Source organism: Nestor notabilis, unplaced genomic scaffold (assembly GCF_000696875.1).
Source record: "Nestor notabilis isolate BGI_N333 unplaced genomic scaffold, ASM69687v1 scaffold16917, whole genome shotgun sequence".
Classification (NCBI taxonomy): domain Eukaryota; kingdom Metazoa; phylum Chordata; class Aves; order Psittaciformes; family Psittacidae; genus Nestor; species Nestor notabilis.
The window spans coordinates 10860-30654 of NW_009935292.1; the positions used below are offsets into that span (position 1 = coordinate 10860).

The 19795-nt window shown below is 41.7% G+C and overlaps 1 protein-coding gene across 1 annotated transcript; it reads right to left on the reverse strand.

The window, feature by feature from the left end:
* Positions 1–24: 24 nt before the first annotated feature.
* On the reverse strand, positions 25–18094 carry ALG14 (ALG14, UDP-N-acetylglucosaminyltransferase subunit; the record flags this gene model as incomplete). The annotated part of the gene is made up of 3 exons (XM_010017779.1): positions 25–402; positions 13294–13416; positions 17943–18094. Coding segments are annotated over 3 exons (506 nt in total), but the record flags the coding sequence as incomplete, so codon positions are not given.
* Positions 18095–19795: the final 1701 nt, after the last annotated feature.

The window sequence follows — 19795 nt, forward strand, 5'->3', positions numbered from 1 at the left end:
AACAACTACACAAAAACGTACTTAAATGTAGAGATATCTTTATTATTGTCTCCTCCTCCAGGACCAGCCTAATTTCTTAACAGGAATCCTTGAGGATGAATTACTAGAGGGATGCACTTCTTCAGTGAGGAGCTTGCAGAGTTTGGTTTAGGTAAAGCGTGTCTTCCGTGGTTACACTATTTGACCAAGATACACTGCCTTTGGGTACTTTTCCTTTAGATTAGGCCACTGAACAATGAAATAATCTGACAAGTAGTAAAGAATCTTTCCAGAGAGGGATAAAGTTTCCACGCGGCAGATGCTCTCTACATACACAATGATTGCTCTCTTTATTCCTAGAAGCCCAAGGAGAAGAGCAGATATACAGACAGGAACACATGTTCCTGGTCCATTGCACAATATCTAAAAGAGATGAAACATTTGACACAAGTAAAACATGAGGTTTCTCACAGGGTAAAGAGTGAAGTGTGTATATTCATGTCACATTCCATTTACAAATCAAAGTATTGCCAAAGGTATTTGAAAGCACGGAAGAGGCATGTGAATATGAAGAAAAATGGGAGACATGGGGCAAACAAAAGACATTATTTCAAAGTAGCTGCCAAAAAAGATCATTCATTACACGTTGAGGAGGAGAAGAGCTCTGAGAGGACGCAGTTAATCATTTCTATGAAGGAAGCAGAATTCTTGACTCAGGCGTATACAACTAAACCAGCTCCTAATCTCCCTCACAGCTTTGTGTTGTATTAGTAATGGGATTCGTGCACAGCTTAGGGCCAAAGAAGTTTAATTAGGATTACCAAACCTGGGAACTACTTATAAACCTCTTGAACTTTGGCTTAAGTCAGTAAAACACACAGGAGCTCAGCGAAAATGTGCTGGTGAATTAGGACCTTCATCAGAATCTAACTGATACGCACGACTGCTTTTGTTGTTCTTTGATAACCACTATTACACAGAAACGGGCGGACAGAAGGAAGGTGTTTTGGCAAATACACGTCCTGTCCTTGTAGTGGATGATCTCAAGTTCACTTATAAATGTTAACAGCAGCAGAAAGTGGTCTTCCAGTGTTAGGCATTGGGAAAGAGAAAAGCAGATTGCTTAAAAGCAGAAGGTTTGAAGCAGGCTATGTTAAGGCACTCTTCTTGGGTATCCAAATTGGTTTCAGGCAAGGGATTTCTTACTAAATTTACCTGCTGCCACGTAATCAGCACCTTGCTGCACAGCTGGGGTTATGTGAAAGAAAGCCTTCTTTTACAAAATCATGGCCTATTTCTTGTCAAGTTTGATTAATTTGCACTGATGTTGATTGTGCTGCCGGTACTTGGCTACTGATACCTAAATGAAGGCACGTTTGGGTATCTCCCTTTGTAATTGCATTTGTTACTGTAGTGTAAACATAGGGATCAATTTGGAATGTCCCTGCTGCAGAATCTGTTTAGGCAAGTGCGTGAGAAGCACCAAAACAGTCCAAAAAAGTGATTTACTGCTGGGTTTTTCTGGTGAGTTGAATATTCAATCTGATTTCAGATTAAAAATTCAGCTTTAAGTGAACAGATAAAAACATGCATTGCTGCTAACAGAAACTCTTCTTTCCCTTTCCTTCAGTAGAGCTACCTGGAGTACAAATACTGTTTCACCTTCGTTGCTCCCCAAGCCCTTTTTCTGTTGCATTAGTCCTCTCCCCTGTCCTTTCCTAAGTCTCTTCCCTTTTGATGTTTCTCTGCAGTCTGAGATGTATCCCATCCATCCTCTCTCCCCTGGTTTTCTTTGTGAGCTCTAGTATTTGTCTCCCCCTGCATCCCTGTTCCCAGCCACCCTTCCACCTTCTGGCTTTGCACTCTTTCGGCTTCCATCTACTCTGAAAGCTCAACCCACTTGTTTGAAGCAAGGAGAGAGCTTGACATCAGTCCCTTGCTCTCCATAGTCTGACACAAAAAAATACCAGCCACAGATGAGAGTTAGGTCAGGTCAGGACATCCTACATTCTCCTCAGCCCAGAAGCTGGAGTATTACATTCATGGCCATACATTTATTTAAGTGCCATACGCTTCATCCTACTTCCCCCTCCCTTTATTAAACTTGGCTGGGAGCTCCAGTCTTTTTGGTATTTGGTATTCCTGTGTCTAGGTGCACACACAAAGTAAATGCTAGCATGAATTCCAAACTAAGTTCATGTAATTGAATAATAGTAAATGGGTCTAGTTGTGACTCTATACGTAGCTCTAAAGGCCACACTGAGTTGCTGTTACTACTTTGGTGAGGTGCAAAACAGAAAAGCAATAATCAAAATTGAAATCATAATAAAATACCTCTACTAGATCCAGGTTTTGATATGATGCACTCAATTTATACCTTCTACTGACTGTTTATAACTTGTAAGCTGCTTCTCAGATTCACCTGGATTCATGGAAAAGTACTTGTATGTGGGAAAAAGAACCAGGAAAGTTATGGACTAGGCATCTCTCAAAACCCATGATGTGATTATAACTCATGTCCTCTGCTCTTTCCCCTTCCACACATACCAGTTCAAACAAGACAAAACAGATGGGACTCTGTAGGACCTCTGTATGCAAAATGCCCACAAAATACTCTGACTATAGATGTTCCCATCTAAAATGCTGGGGTTTAGGAACTGTCCCCTGAAAAGACACTGGTACAAACCTGCTGAAGCCAACAGACAAATAGATCCCTATCTGAATTTGGGGTTGTGATCTGCAAGTCAGAACTATTAACCCACCTTTCTGATCCTTAAAAACTAACCTTCAGTTAACCTTCTGTGTGTGCCTGGAGACGTGTCCTACCTGGAGCCGGTGCAGTTGCTCACGTGCTGGAGTGGCAATTCCCCTCCAGAAATCTGGTCTGACCAGTCCTACTTACTCCCTCTCACACTGCCAGCACGAAGGGAGACCAGCTTTCCTGCGGCTTGGAATACAGTATCAGACATTCATCAAGGGATACAGGGGAAAATCCTGAGGCAGCGAGTGTGTACATCGTAAGATGAGGACACGCTGTAAGTGGAAGCTATAATCTAGAAAGGCTGCTGTTCAGTTCCTTCCAGCATGCAAACTTGTTGATGGTGGGAAGGAACTGAATCACCTCTATTCACCCTTAAACGTGTAAGAGGAGGTAAACTGTCCTACCAGTGAATCTCAAAACACTGCTCAAAAGTAAATTTTGCAGGATTGATGTTTTCCACCTTGGCAAGACCAAAGCTTTTGTTTTTAACCCTGCAGCAGAATGCAAGTATCTCCCAGGGAATCCAGTGGCAATTGTTAATATGCTGTGGAGAAAAAGCAAGCACCTATTGGGCAAGAAAGGACGATGGCCTCTACAAGGTCAACCAGCTACGCAGGGTAAGCGTCTCCCAGTATCTATTTACTTTAGCTACAAGGCTGCCTGTAGAATGTTTGCGTTGCATGAACTGTGTCTCTGCGGATCTCTAGTTTATTTGGTTCAGCCTTCTGTGGTGAGGCAGCAGAAAGGGAAAGAAGGAGCCTTTGTGACCTTCTGAGCTGCCCAAGGATTTCTGTGGCTATCTGACTTTGTTGCCAGCAAGCTGTAAGGGATCATTCCAGAAGGCAGTGCTGCAGGTCACTACACCGTTGCATTTGCCTCCACTTCTAGGTCTATAAAGTAAATCCTACATATTAAAATCCTCTACCACGTCAATGTAACCACTTTTAAACAGTACAATAAAACTCAACAACCTGTATATTAACGGAGGTTTAAAAGTAAAGGATCCAAATACAACATTTATTCTTGGTGCCTCTCTAAATCTAATTACATATTAATCACTTTCCTCTAAAAATGGACTAGTTCTTCCTTTTCTGTTTCATCTACAACTGTTGAAAGAAAACAAGCTAAGGCAGCAGCCTGGCGTACTGGGAACACTGGCACATGGCACCACTGCTGGTAAAAGCTGCTTTAGAGTTGGTGAATGCAGCGCTGTGGCAGAGTGACATTTCCCAGCTCAAACAGTGAAAGCATAGCTCACAGCTTCGCTGGGATTAAATGTCAGGCCACCAGTTGAAACAAAAATGAGTAAAGCAGAAAACATGCAGTTTTTCTCAGCAATATGTAAGCATACATTTGCTGTCTATCTTTAATGAACAGCTACTTGAGTACTTCTTCTGTTCCCAAATTACAATCATCAGAGGACAACATCAGTCCCCCAGAACTTAGGAGAAAGTGGAGAACTCATGTGAGATTTGCTTTGCATAAGAAACTGTCAACACCTGCTCTCCTCCTTAATGAATTCCACAGGGATTGGCCTTTGCCACCTGGAGAAAAGCAGAAAAGCTGCCCAGCTTCCTAGGGCTGGGGATGCTGCTTGCTGCTGCAGGGTGATGCACACATGGGAACTGAAGGCTGCTCTGCTCTCCTGGGGTATGTTTAGGACATTGCTCAAGCTTCCTTAGTCCTGGTAATACTTCCTTCCTTCCAGTGCTAAACTACTGGAGGTAAGAGTAAGGGACTAGATGGTAGTGATGGAGAACCACTGAAAGAGGCAAAGGCAAGCAGAGTGATACAAAACTGACCCAAGCTGGGTTAACTGCATCATCTTTGTATACCTGTGCAAGAAAACAGAGCTACTTTTGAACAATGTTGGGAAAAAGCCCAATCAGGTATTTTCTGCTTCTCAGGAACAAATGTGTGCCTGTAATTTGTTAACAATTTTATTTTGTGCTTTTGATGGGCTGCTCGAACTTGGCTTTTGTTGATGATAAATACTTCATTTCAATGGCTATTTAATATTTGGGAACAAAAAGTATCTGTTCAGCCTGTAACGATATGAAAGCCCAGAAGATATCTCTGAGGTTTGTCAGAAAAGTCAAGGAAACTTGAATAGCTGTTCCTGATATTTTAAGGAAGGCAAAGAAAAAGGAAAGGGGATAAAAAAAGAAGGCAGTATGGAAGAGAGGAAGTGGGAAACCAATTTGAACTACAATTGAAAGGCTTCATTTAAAAACAAAAACCCCCAAACAAATCCCTTAACTCCCCTGACAAGAAAAAGGAGGAACATAAACCAGCCTCACTCTGCTCTGATGAACAACTTTCACCATGTACAGATCTGACAAAACTCTGCAGCCAAAAGTCTTTCCAGCAGCAAGTTCCTTGCTTTGGACTGAAGTTTCCACCTTGTTAGGCAAAGCGAATTCTGGCTTTGGGATGAGTTTTCAAAGGGCAGAAAGGAAATGCACCCATTTTTCAGAAACAAGGGAAATGCAGGATGGTTCTGCTGACAGGGGAAGCTGAATAGTCACATTTGGTGTGAGCTGAGTAAAGGTCCTTGGGCACTTAAAGGAAAACCATAATAACATCCTCATTTCTATGTCAGGGTAGGAGCTAGGGCTTTGCAGGAGTTTATTGCCTTTGGTGATTTCAGAGTGCAATAACAAATGGGTTTGTTGATGTGTTTTTTGCTTTGCTGGGGGGGTCTCGGTTGTTTCTGTGGCACGAGAAGAGAGAATCTGCAAGGAATTAAGTTGTATTATGCTGTGAGCTCAGCAGCCCCTGCTTGGGTTTTAGTATTACCTTACTGTTTGAAAACTACACACTAAGGTGAGGTACGCAGCTGAACATACTTTCCCTTCCCCTATAGAAGCATTGAGAGCTACCTACAAAGGCAGCTGTAACCTGGCTTCTCGGGCTCAGCTGTTCCTGTTTCCTGCCCATGATTCCCAAGGACCTGGTTCCACTGAGTGCTCAGTGTATCCTGGGCAGCCCCCAGGTCCGTGGGAAATACAACTGCAGCCCTGCAGCTGTGGGACCTGCTTTCTTAATATTGGAGATGCTGTAACTGTAAAATTGAACTGACAAAAGCACCAGTGAACAAATACCAACTGTTAGTTGTAAGTAGATTTATCTCATGAGCTCATGACCAAGATGCAAGCCTGGAGAGTCAAGAAACCGGGGTTGTACTCCCAGCTCTGCTGTGCACTCACCATGGGATTTGGGACATAGCACTTAACTTTCTCTCATGTCAATGTTTTCTACTTCAGCACCAGGAAAGCAATTTACTCGTCACAGAGGGTGCACCAAAATCCCTGCATATCGTCCTCCGTGAAGATCTCCAGGTATGGGGAGTATTGCTTTTAATAGTGTGCTCTTTGATTCAGTATCATGTTCTGTGAATAAGAGAAAATGCAGGTGCTATTTTGTTTTTAATAGATTTGGGGGGTTAAATCTGTTCAGACATAGCAGAGCATATCCATTAAGCAACAATTTCTGCTAGGAACTTGGATGACAGCTTAAGCCTGCATGGCAAACAGAGAAAAACTGTTGTTTTTTCCATAACCGAGTAACTCTGAAAGGCTTCAAGAGATGCATTTTGCATCCCCCAGGGAGGTACTGCAGTTAGCATAGAAGTGAGGTCTCTTCCAGGGAATACAACTTTATTTGGTAACCAGAAAAACAAGAGAAATCTGAGATTTGGGAGAGGGATTTCTCCTCAGCTTGAATACTTCAGCATGTGGGAGGGCGTGTTCTTGGTAAAGCTTTTGCTAGTCTAGCTCTTTAGCATGTCTGAGAATTCAAGATTTGAACCTCAAGGAATCGTAGCTTAGAATTGTTAATATTTTTTTAAGGCTTAAAAGGCCCAAAAGGCAGGAACCTTTTCCAACAGTTCCTTATTACTGCAATTGGTCGGGAGAAAGAAGAATTTCAGGTTCTGTTTGAACAATATAAAGGTCATTAAATTACCTACTGGCTTATTCTTTTTGAAGAGTGAAGATCTTATCCAGCTCACTTCCCTCCACAAGCTGTACATAAAACCACCTAAAACTTCACACCCTATTTGCTGTTTGAACTTTCCTGCAGAACACAGGCTGGGACAAAAAAATATCTAGATGTGTAGTCCAATGTAAATGGGTAATTAAGGGAGAATTGATTTATATCTGGGTGCACTTTTGTTCCCTGCTGTCCAAATTACTTGAATCATCAGGAATGCAAGAAGATAGTGTTCTATAGCAACAGTTTGTGTTCAGGCTGGTCAGCAACTATCATCTGTAGCTTGTAGCATCGCCCGTGTAGAAAACCCTTCTAGTACACTTCTGTGTATCTTGTTGGTACAGTTCCTGTTGTTGCCATCACAGAATACACACGGGTGCTCTTCAGAACAAGCACAGACGTGTGGTCCTACAGGCAGATTTCCTAACCAGGATAAACAAGATCACTGAATGCCACAATAGGGAAGAGGGAAGTGGAAGAATGAGGACTTAAATTAGCACACTGTGCAGCTGGGTTTCTAATGAGCATTGCTTTACTTTGGAGTATTATTTTCAGCATAGAATTAAATATACTGGGAAGCATCACCAACTGTCTTGTTTCTGCAGCTCTTATTTAATACAGACTCTCCTGAAGGAGAGGAAGACAAAAATCCTACTTAATGGATTTTCCTATGGGAGAAAAGGAGAGCTTCCACAAAGCTGCTAGGAACTAGACTTAACAACAGGATTTAACTGTAACAGCACTAGGCATTGTCTCCTCTGCCTTCTAGGCACTTAGTGGTCTGACCCAGACTTACCACAAAAGTGTCCTCAGGGGCAAGAGACAAGGGAAGAGGCCCAGCTGATGTGATTTGGATCAGCATCCACATGCCAAGTAGTGAGGGAAACTCCTGGTTTCTGTACTTCAGCAGAGGTCAGGCTGTGCATCTGGCTGTTTGACACTTAAACAGCTCAGGTCTGGTTCTGAGTATGCCTATGGGCTTTACTGATGAAAAGAAAGATAACTGGGGTCATTAAGAGCCTCAGAAGTTAGGCAACTGCTTAGTGAGGGAAGAGAATCTAGATTTGGATGTATAAAGAAACGTGTAGGCTTGACTTCTTATTCATGTATTTCTTTTTAATGAAGCTAACCTTAGGCACCCTGCTTAACTGCCCTGCATTTCAGGTGGCAGGTCTGTCACTGGGATTACAAGGTCTTCGGAGTGGTAGTTTCCATCAGTGTACTCCCCACCCTAGTTGCCAAAGGTAAAATGAGAAACAGAACCAAGGAATTGAAAATAATGACAGGTGTGAAAGTGATGCTAATGGTCAAGTCTGTAGGAATGTTAAGTGTTGGTTACCAAAACACTCAATTAACACCCAGACTGTCAGTGGGACCAACCAAACATCACGAGCTCTGCCAGGAGTTTGTGTCAAGAAATAGTGGCACCAGTGAGTCTTGTCATCGACTGTGGGAGGTGGATAGAAGCTTTGTTAAAAAGAACAAGATTACCAAGGCAGATGGAGGCTGGAAAATAAACTTAACTCTCTACCTGTATTACCATGGAGTGGGTCTGTGGCTTATTTCTGCTGATAAATTATTAGGAAGTAAAGGAAAACTGACTTTGTGTGGATGAAAAAGTTGGTCACAAACAAATTCAGTAAAAGGCTTTTGCTATATAAATGAAATGGTGGGTACTGAAGTACATCTGTAGCTACAATCACTAGGTACTAGCTAGTGACTGTCTTTCAGCAAGCAGTTGTTGTTCTAAGTGTCACCTTGGCTGAGTCTGAACCTGACTGAAGCATCTTGGTCAGAGCACCATGAGAAGTACTATAGAAATTTTCAGAGCCTATTTAAAAGTAATGGCTTATCTCCTGATACTAAAAGGTACTGCTTAGTATAGTAGCCTGCATCTATTTGAGAGGAGAAATCAAGTCAAAAGACTGTTAAATATAATCATACATATTACTACTAGTGGCCTAAACTTTAATTGCAAATCTCAATGTGTCTTTCATTAGTTAGGCATTCTCTTAACTAGAGCTCAACAGCAATATTTTAGGTTAGCTAAAACTGGTATTTTATATGTATATAAACATCTTTGAGTCTACTGCCTAATCACTGCAGTTGATATAGTGAGAATCCACATCAAATACCTGTCTGAAATGTCTTCATAATGCACAATCTAGAGATACTAGCCCTCTGTATCTGATACCAGTGGCCTGGTTCAGTGGTCAGATGTAGCAAGACTGTTTACTTGAAACCATGCTTTATAAATGGGAATGTGACCAGGTTATTCATTAGGTTCACAATGAAGCTGAGAGCCGATGAATTAAGACTGAATAGTCTTTGGTTTAACCTCTGCTTAAATCTAAGCTCTCAGTTCATCTTTACTGCTACTTCTGTCCTCCTCTGAAATGCAGAGTGTCTACAGGTCTAACTGGCAGTCACAGAAAGAGCAGAGCAGCAACCTAGCTTTAAACTAAACGTGTGGGTAGTTTTAGATGTTTATCTGTGTTCAGCAAAAGGTAATTCCACCTTGTGGCTGCAGGGCAGCTGTACACAGCATACAAGGTAGTTGAGGAAGGGTGAGTAAGACTCATACTTTCATTAACACTGAGAAGTTAAATTTCAGTGGCTTTTGTTTCCTTTTTAGACTACAGGATTTGAATCACTGAAGGTTTTAAGCCAGTGTTCTTACTCTCGCTTATTTTGACTGTTTTGATCCTAGAAGAACAAGAGTAGATCAGACATATTGTCAATCTGGTCCAAAAGGGTTATAAATAGTGGGGAAAACTTCAGCACGCAAAAGAATGCACCAGATAGTCTTGATACTGCATTATACAAAGTTCACTTGTTACAGAGTGAATAGAGGAAAAAATGCCACCACCCAGATTCTGTAGCTTTCCACAAAGTTCTAATAAGAACTGTGATATAAGGGACAATAACTTACTATTTGTCCTAGTCATTTGTTAAAGTGCTATGAAATAAAGACATCTGTGGGCAGGGCACAAAGAATGGAAAAACTTAGCTAAAGGAAATAATGATCCCCTTTCATATAGCTTAGTGTGTGAACACTTCTGTACCAGCTCTAGAAGCTTGTTGTAGTGAATTTAACCAGGCAGGGGAGCAGGCATGTGTGATGGGATGTGCAGTCATAGACTGCTGGAAGCATAATCAGCTGAGCAGGTTTCAGGCTTCTAGAAAGAAGTGTAAGAAGGAGAGACTCACTCAGCTGACAGCTGGTGGGGAAGGAGACAGCAGAGCTTGTTGTACTTGCTGTGCAAATGTAAACTACTTACTACGGCCTTCCCACGGGAAGGAGGCCCTATTCTGGAAGGACTGCCTTCTTTGCCTGATTTAACCCAGCTCTTCCCAAATAGCAGTGATCTGAAAAGATCTGCTTATTTCAGGCTCTGTAGAGCACTAAGGCAGCAGGAACTGCTAAGAACTGTCCCCAGAAAAGCGAATGAAGTCTGGTCCCAGGGATCCAGGATGTGCAGTGTGCTACTGAGTGGAGCTTTCTGCAGCATTTTGGCACAGTTCTAGGTGAAATTTCATTGTATTAGAGGAGAGCACATCACAGACCAAGTAACATTGCTGAGAACAAGGACTGGATGCAATCTCTGTACAGCTTTCTGCTGCATGGTGCACCCACGTTCTTTGTTTTCAGTTTGAATTTCAGGTGTGCCAGAATGACTGGAATAATCACATATTGGCAAATACAGCCCAAGGACTAAGTCACCTGAAGATCTGGTTTCAGGGTTTGCAAGTCAGCCTAGAGACAATGACAATAGTTCTGTAAGCAGCAGGAGAACTGGAGATTGGTTTCCTCTACTTACTCGCATAGTACATATTATAGGAAGGCTGGAACATTAGTTTATTCCTTCTTGGACATCAAATCTATGCAACATTCAGTAACGGTCTTTGTGAAAAAGACAATTGTAGCTTGTCTAATTTTCTGTAACTAAATGGGTGTAATTTGCACCTTTCCCTAGACAGTAGATCTAACATCTTATTCTGGTTTTATGTTTCTTCTCAGCCTCTCAATGAAAGCAGTAAAAGTCTTCTCTGACCAACTGTTTTCATGGTAGGAATTTGCAGTCTTTAAGGCTATGAGGACATATTAAATCTGTCTGCAACTGATGGTTTTAAAAGCTTTTCTGGGGAAAGAAGGTGTAGGCAAAGAGTGCTGGCACAAGTCTGTCTTTCCTGGAATTTTAGGCCTCTGTATAGGAAGCCTATCTAAGGCTGGCATGTTGTAAAAACTGCCCAGCATACGTGTGCCTGCAAAACACTCCAACACCTGTATTCCGTAATCCTTAGCTATAGAAAAACAAGCTGATCATGACTTCTGACATCTTGTTACTTGATTTAATATCTCTAAAGGGACTTAACTTTGCAGAAAGCAGATGTTTGTAGCTCGGAAATGGGCCTCTTGAAGATGATCTCAAACTGAACAACTAAGCTAACTTTTACATGTCTTAAAACTCCCTGGGGGCCCATTTCAAATATGGGTCAAGTCCTGCGAGACAGCAAAGGTCTCCTGGAAGTTGTTCAGCTCTTTCTGAACTCACTATCTTGAAGAAGGGTTAGATGGAACTGTTTTCTCATGCAAAGTAAACTAAGAAGCTTTGCCAGAAGATCAGTGGGAGATACAAAGGGGACACAGTGCTCATGTAAATAAGCACATATAGAATAACTCCTGTGCAGCTAGGTTTGCTGTTTCCCCTTGACAGCTATTTTGGCTTCACAGATATGCTAGTTATGCCAGCCTAAGCCTATCTGCTCCAGATCTTGCCTTTGTGCACCTAATGGTTTCAGGCTTCCTTTGCAGTACTTCTCTTGTCCTGCATGCCTTGAAAACTGCAACATTTCTGCTTTTCTCTAGCTTTTGGGTGCCTGAAGAAGATTTCAAACCTACACACATTTTTGACAAGCCTAAAAGCTGGTGTAAAGATTTGGGAATCATTCACACATACAAATGACTTACAAGTAGTTCAAATTTGTCTTTCCCTCCTCCAGTTAAACAAAACCAGTTGCCAAGACTGGAAATGCACAGTACCCATAAGCTTGACTGTTTAAAAATAGCAAGTTCTCAGCATGATGTAATACTGTGCTTATTCTAAACTTGGGTGGTGACTTCTGTGCCAGAACTCATAGATGAGTCCTGTAAACACCAGCATTTGTCCCACCCTTTCTGTTTGTGTGTTTTTAACTACTAAGCATTGCATTTTGGCTCGAGTAGGGGGAGCTGCAATTCACCACTAACCTTTTCTTCTAAAGGCAATTCACTGTTACCAGTTGCTTCCCATACCACACAATCTTTTCACTGGTGAAGCATTTTAATCCCTGAGTAATATACTTTTGGTAACATACTAAGCTACATAGTGAGATTTTTTGCCAGATTTTTTTGCAATAATAAGTTAAAATATTGACAGTACCCAAACCCAGTGACGTGGCAAAGTGATTCCTAAATATGCTACTCACATTTGCTCTAAAGATGTCTGCTTCATGTAAACACCCCTCTACTACTCCCTCCCCTCACCCCCAATTAAAATCACTGTAAAAAGAATGGTATGCCACCTCTTCCTCCCTCCCAACTTCACCTCCAGTTTTCAGATAGGCTCGAAAAACAAGAACTGCAAAAAGCTGCTTCTGTTGTTCTGCACACTAAAGTGCTCAGGAAACTCCAGCAAGCAAGCAGCTTTTGATCTGATAGGAACCAAAGCAGTACTGCTGAAGCCAATGACATCAAATTATTCACAGCAGATTCTCTAAACATTCAAAGTATTGCAAATGTGAAAGAGCCTCTTTAGGATTAGCCATACAGTTCACAGAGAGAGCTAAAACAAGTCTGCTTACAAACATCCTCTGTGGGTGCATATATGCTGCTACTAAACTGATTGAACAGATCTATTTTAGTTCTGTAATCTGACAACCCTGAATGCTTCAGACTTGATTAAGTGTGTGGAAGGCTTCTAAATAAATGTTGTAACTAACATGAGTGGAGCTTGGTGAACAGCTTGGAAAAGTTACTGAAGCGCTGAGGAGTTGCCGCTTCAGCAGTGATGTTTCTTGTCATTAGATGAGATAATGTCAGTCAGCCAAAGACTAAACAAACATGCATGCAGCTGAGAAGTCCATGGAAGCACAAGAACAGGATCTCTGTGCATTTCTGCATGTTCCTGACTGGTCATGCCATTTTGGGAGTAAGACGAGCCAACAGGATTAGCAGGCTTTCAGGCACAGTTGGTGCTGTTGCAATCCCAAAGAGATATTATCAAGAACCTGCAACCTGGTTTGTGTTGGCTCTACCAGTATTAACAAGGGAGTGACACACTCTGATGTTGTCTGCAGGCTTTGAGAGGGGAAACTGGTATTTGCTGCTCTAATTCACTGGCAGTGCAGCCTGTTTTCTCTTGGTGTATTGCTGCTATAGCTCTTTCAGCTTTAATTTTACATTCAAAAATGCTTTTCCTGCGAACTGGAAGTCTGTGTATGAGATAGTCTTGATATTCCGAACGCTTCTAGGATGCAGAACAGCAAGTTCCCACCAAGTTAAAATTGACTTTACCTACCAAATCTGGTTTCCGCCTGTAGGTCAAAAGGAGGGAGTAAAGCGTGGAGTACAGCGTTGTCAGCACAGAGGAGGCCCACGACTGTCTAACCTCACGGCTCCGGGGAATGCGATCAAGGGTGAACTGGAAGAGAGCACGATGAAATGAACAGTTATTTTGCTAAGGCAGTTGTTGCTCCTTCTATAGAGTTATTACATCTCTCTGTGCCAACTTTTTGTGTTAAATCCAGTTTGGAAATGCTTAGGTATGAAACCTTTTCTTAGATGCCTTATTCGGTGTCGTGCTTAGCAATCGTGGCAGACCGTAAAATGAAATGCTAGAGCTATCTGTCTGGGGTTTAATCTCCTCTCACGTTCCTTTGGAACATTCCTAACTTAGTACTAGAGCAGCTTCTCCCACGGTACGTTAACGTAGTGCCCCACCTCGTGGTCACCGAGGCACAAACCTAGGTCGGATCCGAACAGGGCAACTTCTCCCTTTTGCCTCTTGCCTATTTAAATTCCTCGTGGATTTACACTGAATAAAACCTAACAACTTTTCTCAGTTAATGTCCGGTGCATACTATTAAATATCTAACAGCAAATATCATTAGCCATAAAATGAGGGCCCAATGAGCAGTGAAAAGATATGCAAGATGCGTATTTGCATAAAGAAACAAGAAAAAGCATCTTATCATTAAATAAAAAAATAAGTTTAAGAAATAGCTTTCTTTGTCTTTCCCTGGGAAAAAGTAGAGATTATTCACTGTGTGTAAAAGGTATTGAATTAATAAAGCACATGTTTTCTTTTTGTCTCAGGATGCTGTAGGCAGTTAACAGGAGCTGGGCTTCCTGCACTCTCTGCAGATGCCTTTTACCTTGATGCAAAGGAACTACACCTAAGAACTGCTGCTGTATCAGAAGGTAGTCCTGATGCCAATGGAACTTGTGACTGTTTAAATGAAAGACAAATGTAATGGCTGCAATGCCCTTGTTCATTGATGTTGACATAGTGTTTATATCTGGACAATGGTCACCATCTCGCTTCATGTGGGAGAGCAGATCACTCCCACTCTGGGAGTGAGAGCCTCTAAATGTCATTCAAATACACCATTGCTAATCATCGTCGCTGAGCCCTGGTGATGTGTGCCCAGGAAAGAGGATGTTGCCAATAGCTGTACAGTAAATACAAATCAGTCTTGAACAGCAATAACTGAGGCTTTATATATATATATCTATGGTAGACTAAAAAACCGAAACACAAAACCCCAACGCCTCTAAATGCAGAATATTAAGTTAATTTTCTCTTGAAATTATCCTGTTTCATTGTGATCGGGTTCTTTAATTGCTGTGATACAGGAAGGCATTACCAGATGTTATGAACTGGTTGCTTTATGTTTTCTTTGCAGGTGTTGAAAGTCTGATTGCATTAGTCTGACAACAGAATATGGGAAACCAAATATGCTCCCTGCTCTCCCCATTCAACAGGACTCTGGTTATCACTGCCTCTGGTTTCTAAGGCTTTGGAAGAGCTCGAGTGATAAAAAGCAATGCCATAAGTGGAGTTTAGACCCTTGCATAGACTCCAGTCTGGCAAGAAATAGAGGTATGATAAGGTAAGTTTTAAGCAGATCAAGCTTCAGTGGCACTATCCAGATGTTCCCTTTACTGTAAGAATGGTGTTAAACAATATTTGCCAAAAAAAAATGGATGTGATTTTCCTCATCATAAAAAAAAAAACCCAAACAACCCAGTTTCAGCAAAACTTGGCAGGGACTCCAAATAGCATCGAAGTAAGAATTTACCTGTAGAATGCAAGTAAAGTTCAAGCTGATTTTTTAAGACTATAGACAAACATGCTTGAAACTTTGCATGTCAGTGTCTGATTGTTGTTGTTGGTTGTTTGTTTAAAAGCTACTGCCAGATGCTTCTGCAACCCCAGCCTTTTGTCTGATGGAGTTCTCTTAGTATTCCAGACAAAGGCACCTCCTGCATCTTTGGCTGGAAAACTGCATAGTATGTCTGATACCAGAAAGAGAGAAATTGCTCCTCTATCTTTCATAGTGTCATATTATTGTATTTATTTTTCCTTACGTCCTTCTTGTTGAAGACAAATGTTCCAAACTGGCAAGCCTGTAATGGCTGACTGGGTACCGTGATGTAGTCCTTTACCTAGTTAAATACTGTTGTTTTGCAAGCATGCAAGGAAAAGCTGGTGGAAAACTGCCTCTGCTGTGAATTATCATAATATACTCAACTGAATATACTGAAATGCTTGCAAATAAACTGGGTTATGTAGTTCTTTTTCATGCTGAGGAACAAGATTTCTTAGCATGATATAAAATTGACAAGAACACATGGTCAGATGAGCATTATGTAAAGGTTAGTTAATCCTCTTGCTCATCTCAGACATAAGAAATGGGGGTATATGATCCAGTGAAGACTTCATGTTGTCAGTCAGCAAGTAAGTTGTCTTTCTGCTGTTAGAATAGGCAGGAGCTGAAGCAGGTTCTCTGTGCTGAGCACAGCAGGTTTCCTGAGTAACAGCTCTAGAAGCAGCCGTGTAGAAGAGTTGTGTTACAGGCTGAGAGGGCAGCAGAGAACAAGGGGGCAAGTGACAGCAGGAGCAGAGCCTTTTCCTAGGAGCCTGGATGGATTTTATGCTTTTTCCCAAGAGATTTAGTGGGTAGAGGTGCAACATTTTGCTTCTTTTAAGCAAGACACTCATTCTGGCTTCCCTTCCTTCTCCCTGACTACTGTAGCTTTTACAACAGGGCTAGACCACAGATCAAAAAGAGAAGTATTTGATTTGCTCTTAGGTCATTACTGTAACTTTTTCAGTCCTTAGTTCTGTAAGAATTCAATTCCTTGACAAGATGAGAAAGGGAATGGGTTGAAGCTTCCAGACTTTTTCCTTGTGTTTATTCAGAGCTGCTAACACATGATTTTGAAATGCTTTCTGACGTGCAGCATCCTCAGTGCTAAAACTCATACTACTCAAAAGCACACTCTGAAAGTTAGCAGATATATGTTATGGCCATGTGACCTTTACTTCCCAAAATTTACCTTCCACTCTAGATACTTTTGCCCAGTGGAAAAAGAATGGTCAAAGGAAAATGAGCATCTGTTATCCAGACAGCAAAATCAGATGCAGCCAAAAATGTTCCTCTGGCTTTTAATGTTGAAGGAAAATATAACTACATGATCTGTTAGCAGCTGGAAGGGGTATGAAAGAAAGCTGCTTAGCACAACTAAGTGAACTAGTGGAAAACTGCATAATTTTAATAGTCAACATATGTATTTTTAATATATTTAATAATTTTGGGTTGGGCATTTTTCACATGAGTATGAGAATGGCTAATCACCAAAGCAAGATTCCCCTGAACAGGAAATACCTGTGGTCACATCCCTGTTGCACGATGAGAGAAGGAACTGCCACGTTCCACTTGAAACTCAAGTCATCCCCACTGGATTCAGCTGCTTGTGCTTCATCTCCTGAGGTGGAAGTGGGGTAATGGAAGTTAAAAACGTCCTTCCTTTGTGAGCCCTACTGCTCACCTCAGGTTTACATTAAAAGGGTTTGTTCTGGAAATCATTGGCACTACAATGTCTTGTCCCAGTAGCGCTGCTGAAGGCAACGTGCACCATAGGGAATCAATACCACATAAATAATCAATTTACTGTATGTTGCAGTGCTTGTTCAGAAGGACTAAGATTTTCATAGTCAGAATGTTCATTTCAATTGTACTTATTCCCATTCCTATGTAAAAATACAAACTTTCTAGTCATGTCCGTGGCCATCAGATCACATTTCAAGTCACCAGCGTTATGCTGCTGTCTGTTAATCATACAGCAAACTAGCTCAAAGCAAGAACACATCTGATAAAAGAGAGGAACAGGATATTTTCATGACGTTTCCCTTCTTGTTAGGAGTTCAGCATTTGCTCAGGTCATCAGCCAGAAAACAATCTGACCTTAAGAGGTATTGCATACTTCTAAAGCACGTGTAACTAAAGCTTGATTTTAAAATCCAACCAAAACACAGCCTAGAAACACACAAAAGTGATACCATTTCAACTGAGGTTGTTCTAGAGAAAACATTTGTAGATACAATTTCTTTAAAAAAATACATTATGTCACTGAGGGAAATGCCAAACTCAAATTAAAGACAGTTAAAAACGCCCCACTGTGTTCCTGCCCCAGTATTTTTGTAGCTCCAAATAGCACTTTGGCTAGCTGGTTTACAAGATTAAAGGGTGCTTATTTCCAACATGCTTTTCTTGTACAGCCACGTTCACTACAGTTATGTTCCCCCGTTGCTTTAAATGGGGTTAACGTGTTAACAGGAGGTAAAGACCACCTAAGAGAAAGTGAAAACTGGCAGCAAGAATGGCATTTGCTATTTTTAGGTGTATTTACTTCAATTTTCAGTGTCTCTTTAGTAAAGCTTTAATCATGTTTACTTAGTTTGCTTTTAGAAATGTACAAAGCAGTACGTACAGAATGGCACCTTTAGCTGAGCTTTAGTGCAAGTGATTCTCAATACCTAGAAAATCAAAAGCACCTGCTGGTATTAAAAATATCCTTTTAAAGAATCACTTCTAAATTACCTTGAATTAGAATTGCATGTTAAGATCGTTTTGTTGTACAAAAGCATCTTGAACAAGTTACCTGGGAATTGGAGAATGTTTCAGCCCTTTTTTGTTCAAAAGAATGTATTTTAGCTTCACTCATCGTATCTGAGTCTGCAAAAACATAGTGTCTAGGAGAGTATGACTCTGACAAACAGCTCAGTAGCCTCAGGATTTCTGTTGTGTGCCCGCCTGTAAAAACAAAACAAACTGCAGTTAGTACATGAAAAATGTTGTAACTTTAAATGTCTTCAGCTGAATCAGACACTTTTCCTTTAAAAACTCATGAGCACTACTATTATCAGTGATGATACTCTCCTGAGCGTAGAGGATTCAAGTTCGGGATGGTTGAGAGTGTTCAAGGAACATGAAGACAATTCAGCTCCCACTGAATTACAGAATTAACCGGGTTGGAAAAGACCTTTAAGATCATCAAGTCCAACCTTTACCCCAGGACTGCCAAGACTATATTGATGGAAGATTTTCAGTTAAATGGGATTGCAGCAGGATCCCCAGAAGTATGACATTTGTGTTCAATGTCCCGTCCTGCAAAAACACCTGGGCAAAGATTTATGGTGTAGTCCATACTCAAAAGCCACACTATGGTGCAAACGGGCAGAATCCAGCTCAGAGCTGTGCCATGGAAGCACAGCTCCCACTGACCCTACCCAGTGCCCAGTCCTATGACCTGCAAGAGCAGGGGCTGTGCTATCCTGACTCATAACACTGAAATTAAGCAGGCAGCAATTTCACTCTGCGGCTAAGCCAGTGTAAGAGCTGAGTGCTGGCAGAAGAAACAGCCCAGCTCCAGCCAAGTGCTTTAACCACTGCCCTTGAATGGGTGCTGACAACCTTCTAACTGCAAGGTCACTTTGTTCAGGTACATAAGGTGGCACTGAACTGGGGAGAAGGAGAGGGTGGACTTATTGCATTTCTAGTTTTTTGGAGCTGGGTTGTTTTTTGGGTTGGTTTTGGTCGGTTCTGTTCCCTGAACTGGAGCTACAGGAATACCTGTAACAGTGGGAAAGGGAAGACTGGTTGTGTAGGTGAAGTGGAGCCATCCCACCTTTTGTCTGTTGGGCTGGATGAGCTTAACATCAAACTGCACCCCGAAGTATGTACATAAGCTTTACCGGATGTGTTGGTTTTTACTCTGCTGGAAGTTGCAGACCAAAATAGTAAAGTAAATGCATTCAGCTGCCCAGTGTCATTAACCTCCTGCAAGACCTTTGCTATATGAGCCAAGCACTCTTAGCTGAGGAGCAGCCAGAGCTGTGCTGCTGCATTAGGTGTGGGAGTTTGCCACCTTCCCATAGAAGTTCATGCAGTATTTCTCAAAGGTGTTTGGTGGGATCTTCTTGTGAGTGATGGTTTATTGAAGTTTCACCACTTTTAATGCAATCATCTGAGTATTCACAGAAAAGCAACTGCATTTTCGAGGTAGTCTAATTTTCTGGGGGCAAATTAATTGCCCTGCAACTTTTGGGGGGTAATGAGGAGCAGATGTATGTGTCCCCTTAGTGTGGGGTGACACACTTGGAAAACAGTGGCAGACTCCTGTGAGACTCCCCCAAGTAAACCAGAGAAACGTGGTTTGGGTAAAATCATTAGAGAGTGACACGTGTGTAGGGGACATAGTGGTTTTCGGAAAGCCTTGCCCTGAGTTGCCATCAATCACTTTCTGTCAGAAGACCAAGCAGCTGCCCAGCTCTGCCTCACGTCTGTTTTAGTCAATATAGTTGTTAGTGACTTTGAAACGCATGTGCCTTCTGGAGGGGAGGCTCAGAGACACAGAAATACAGGCAGAAATGCTCCAAATAAAGGTGAAGCTCAACAGTTACTCAAATCAGGGACTAAAGAATTGGAGAAGGCTGCGTGGAGACCTCAGAGCAG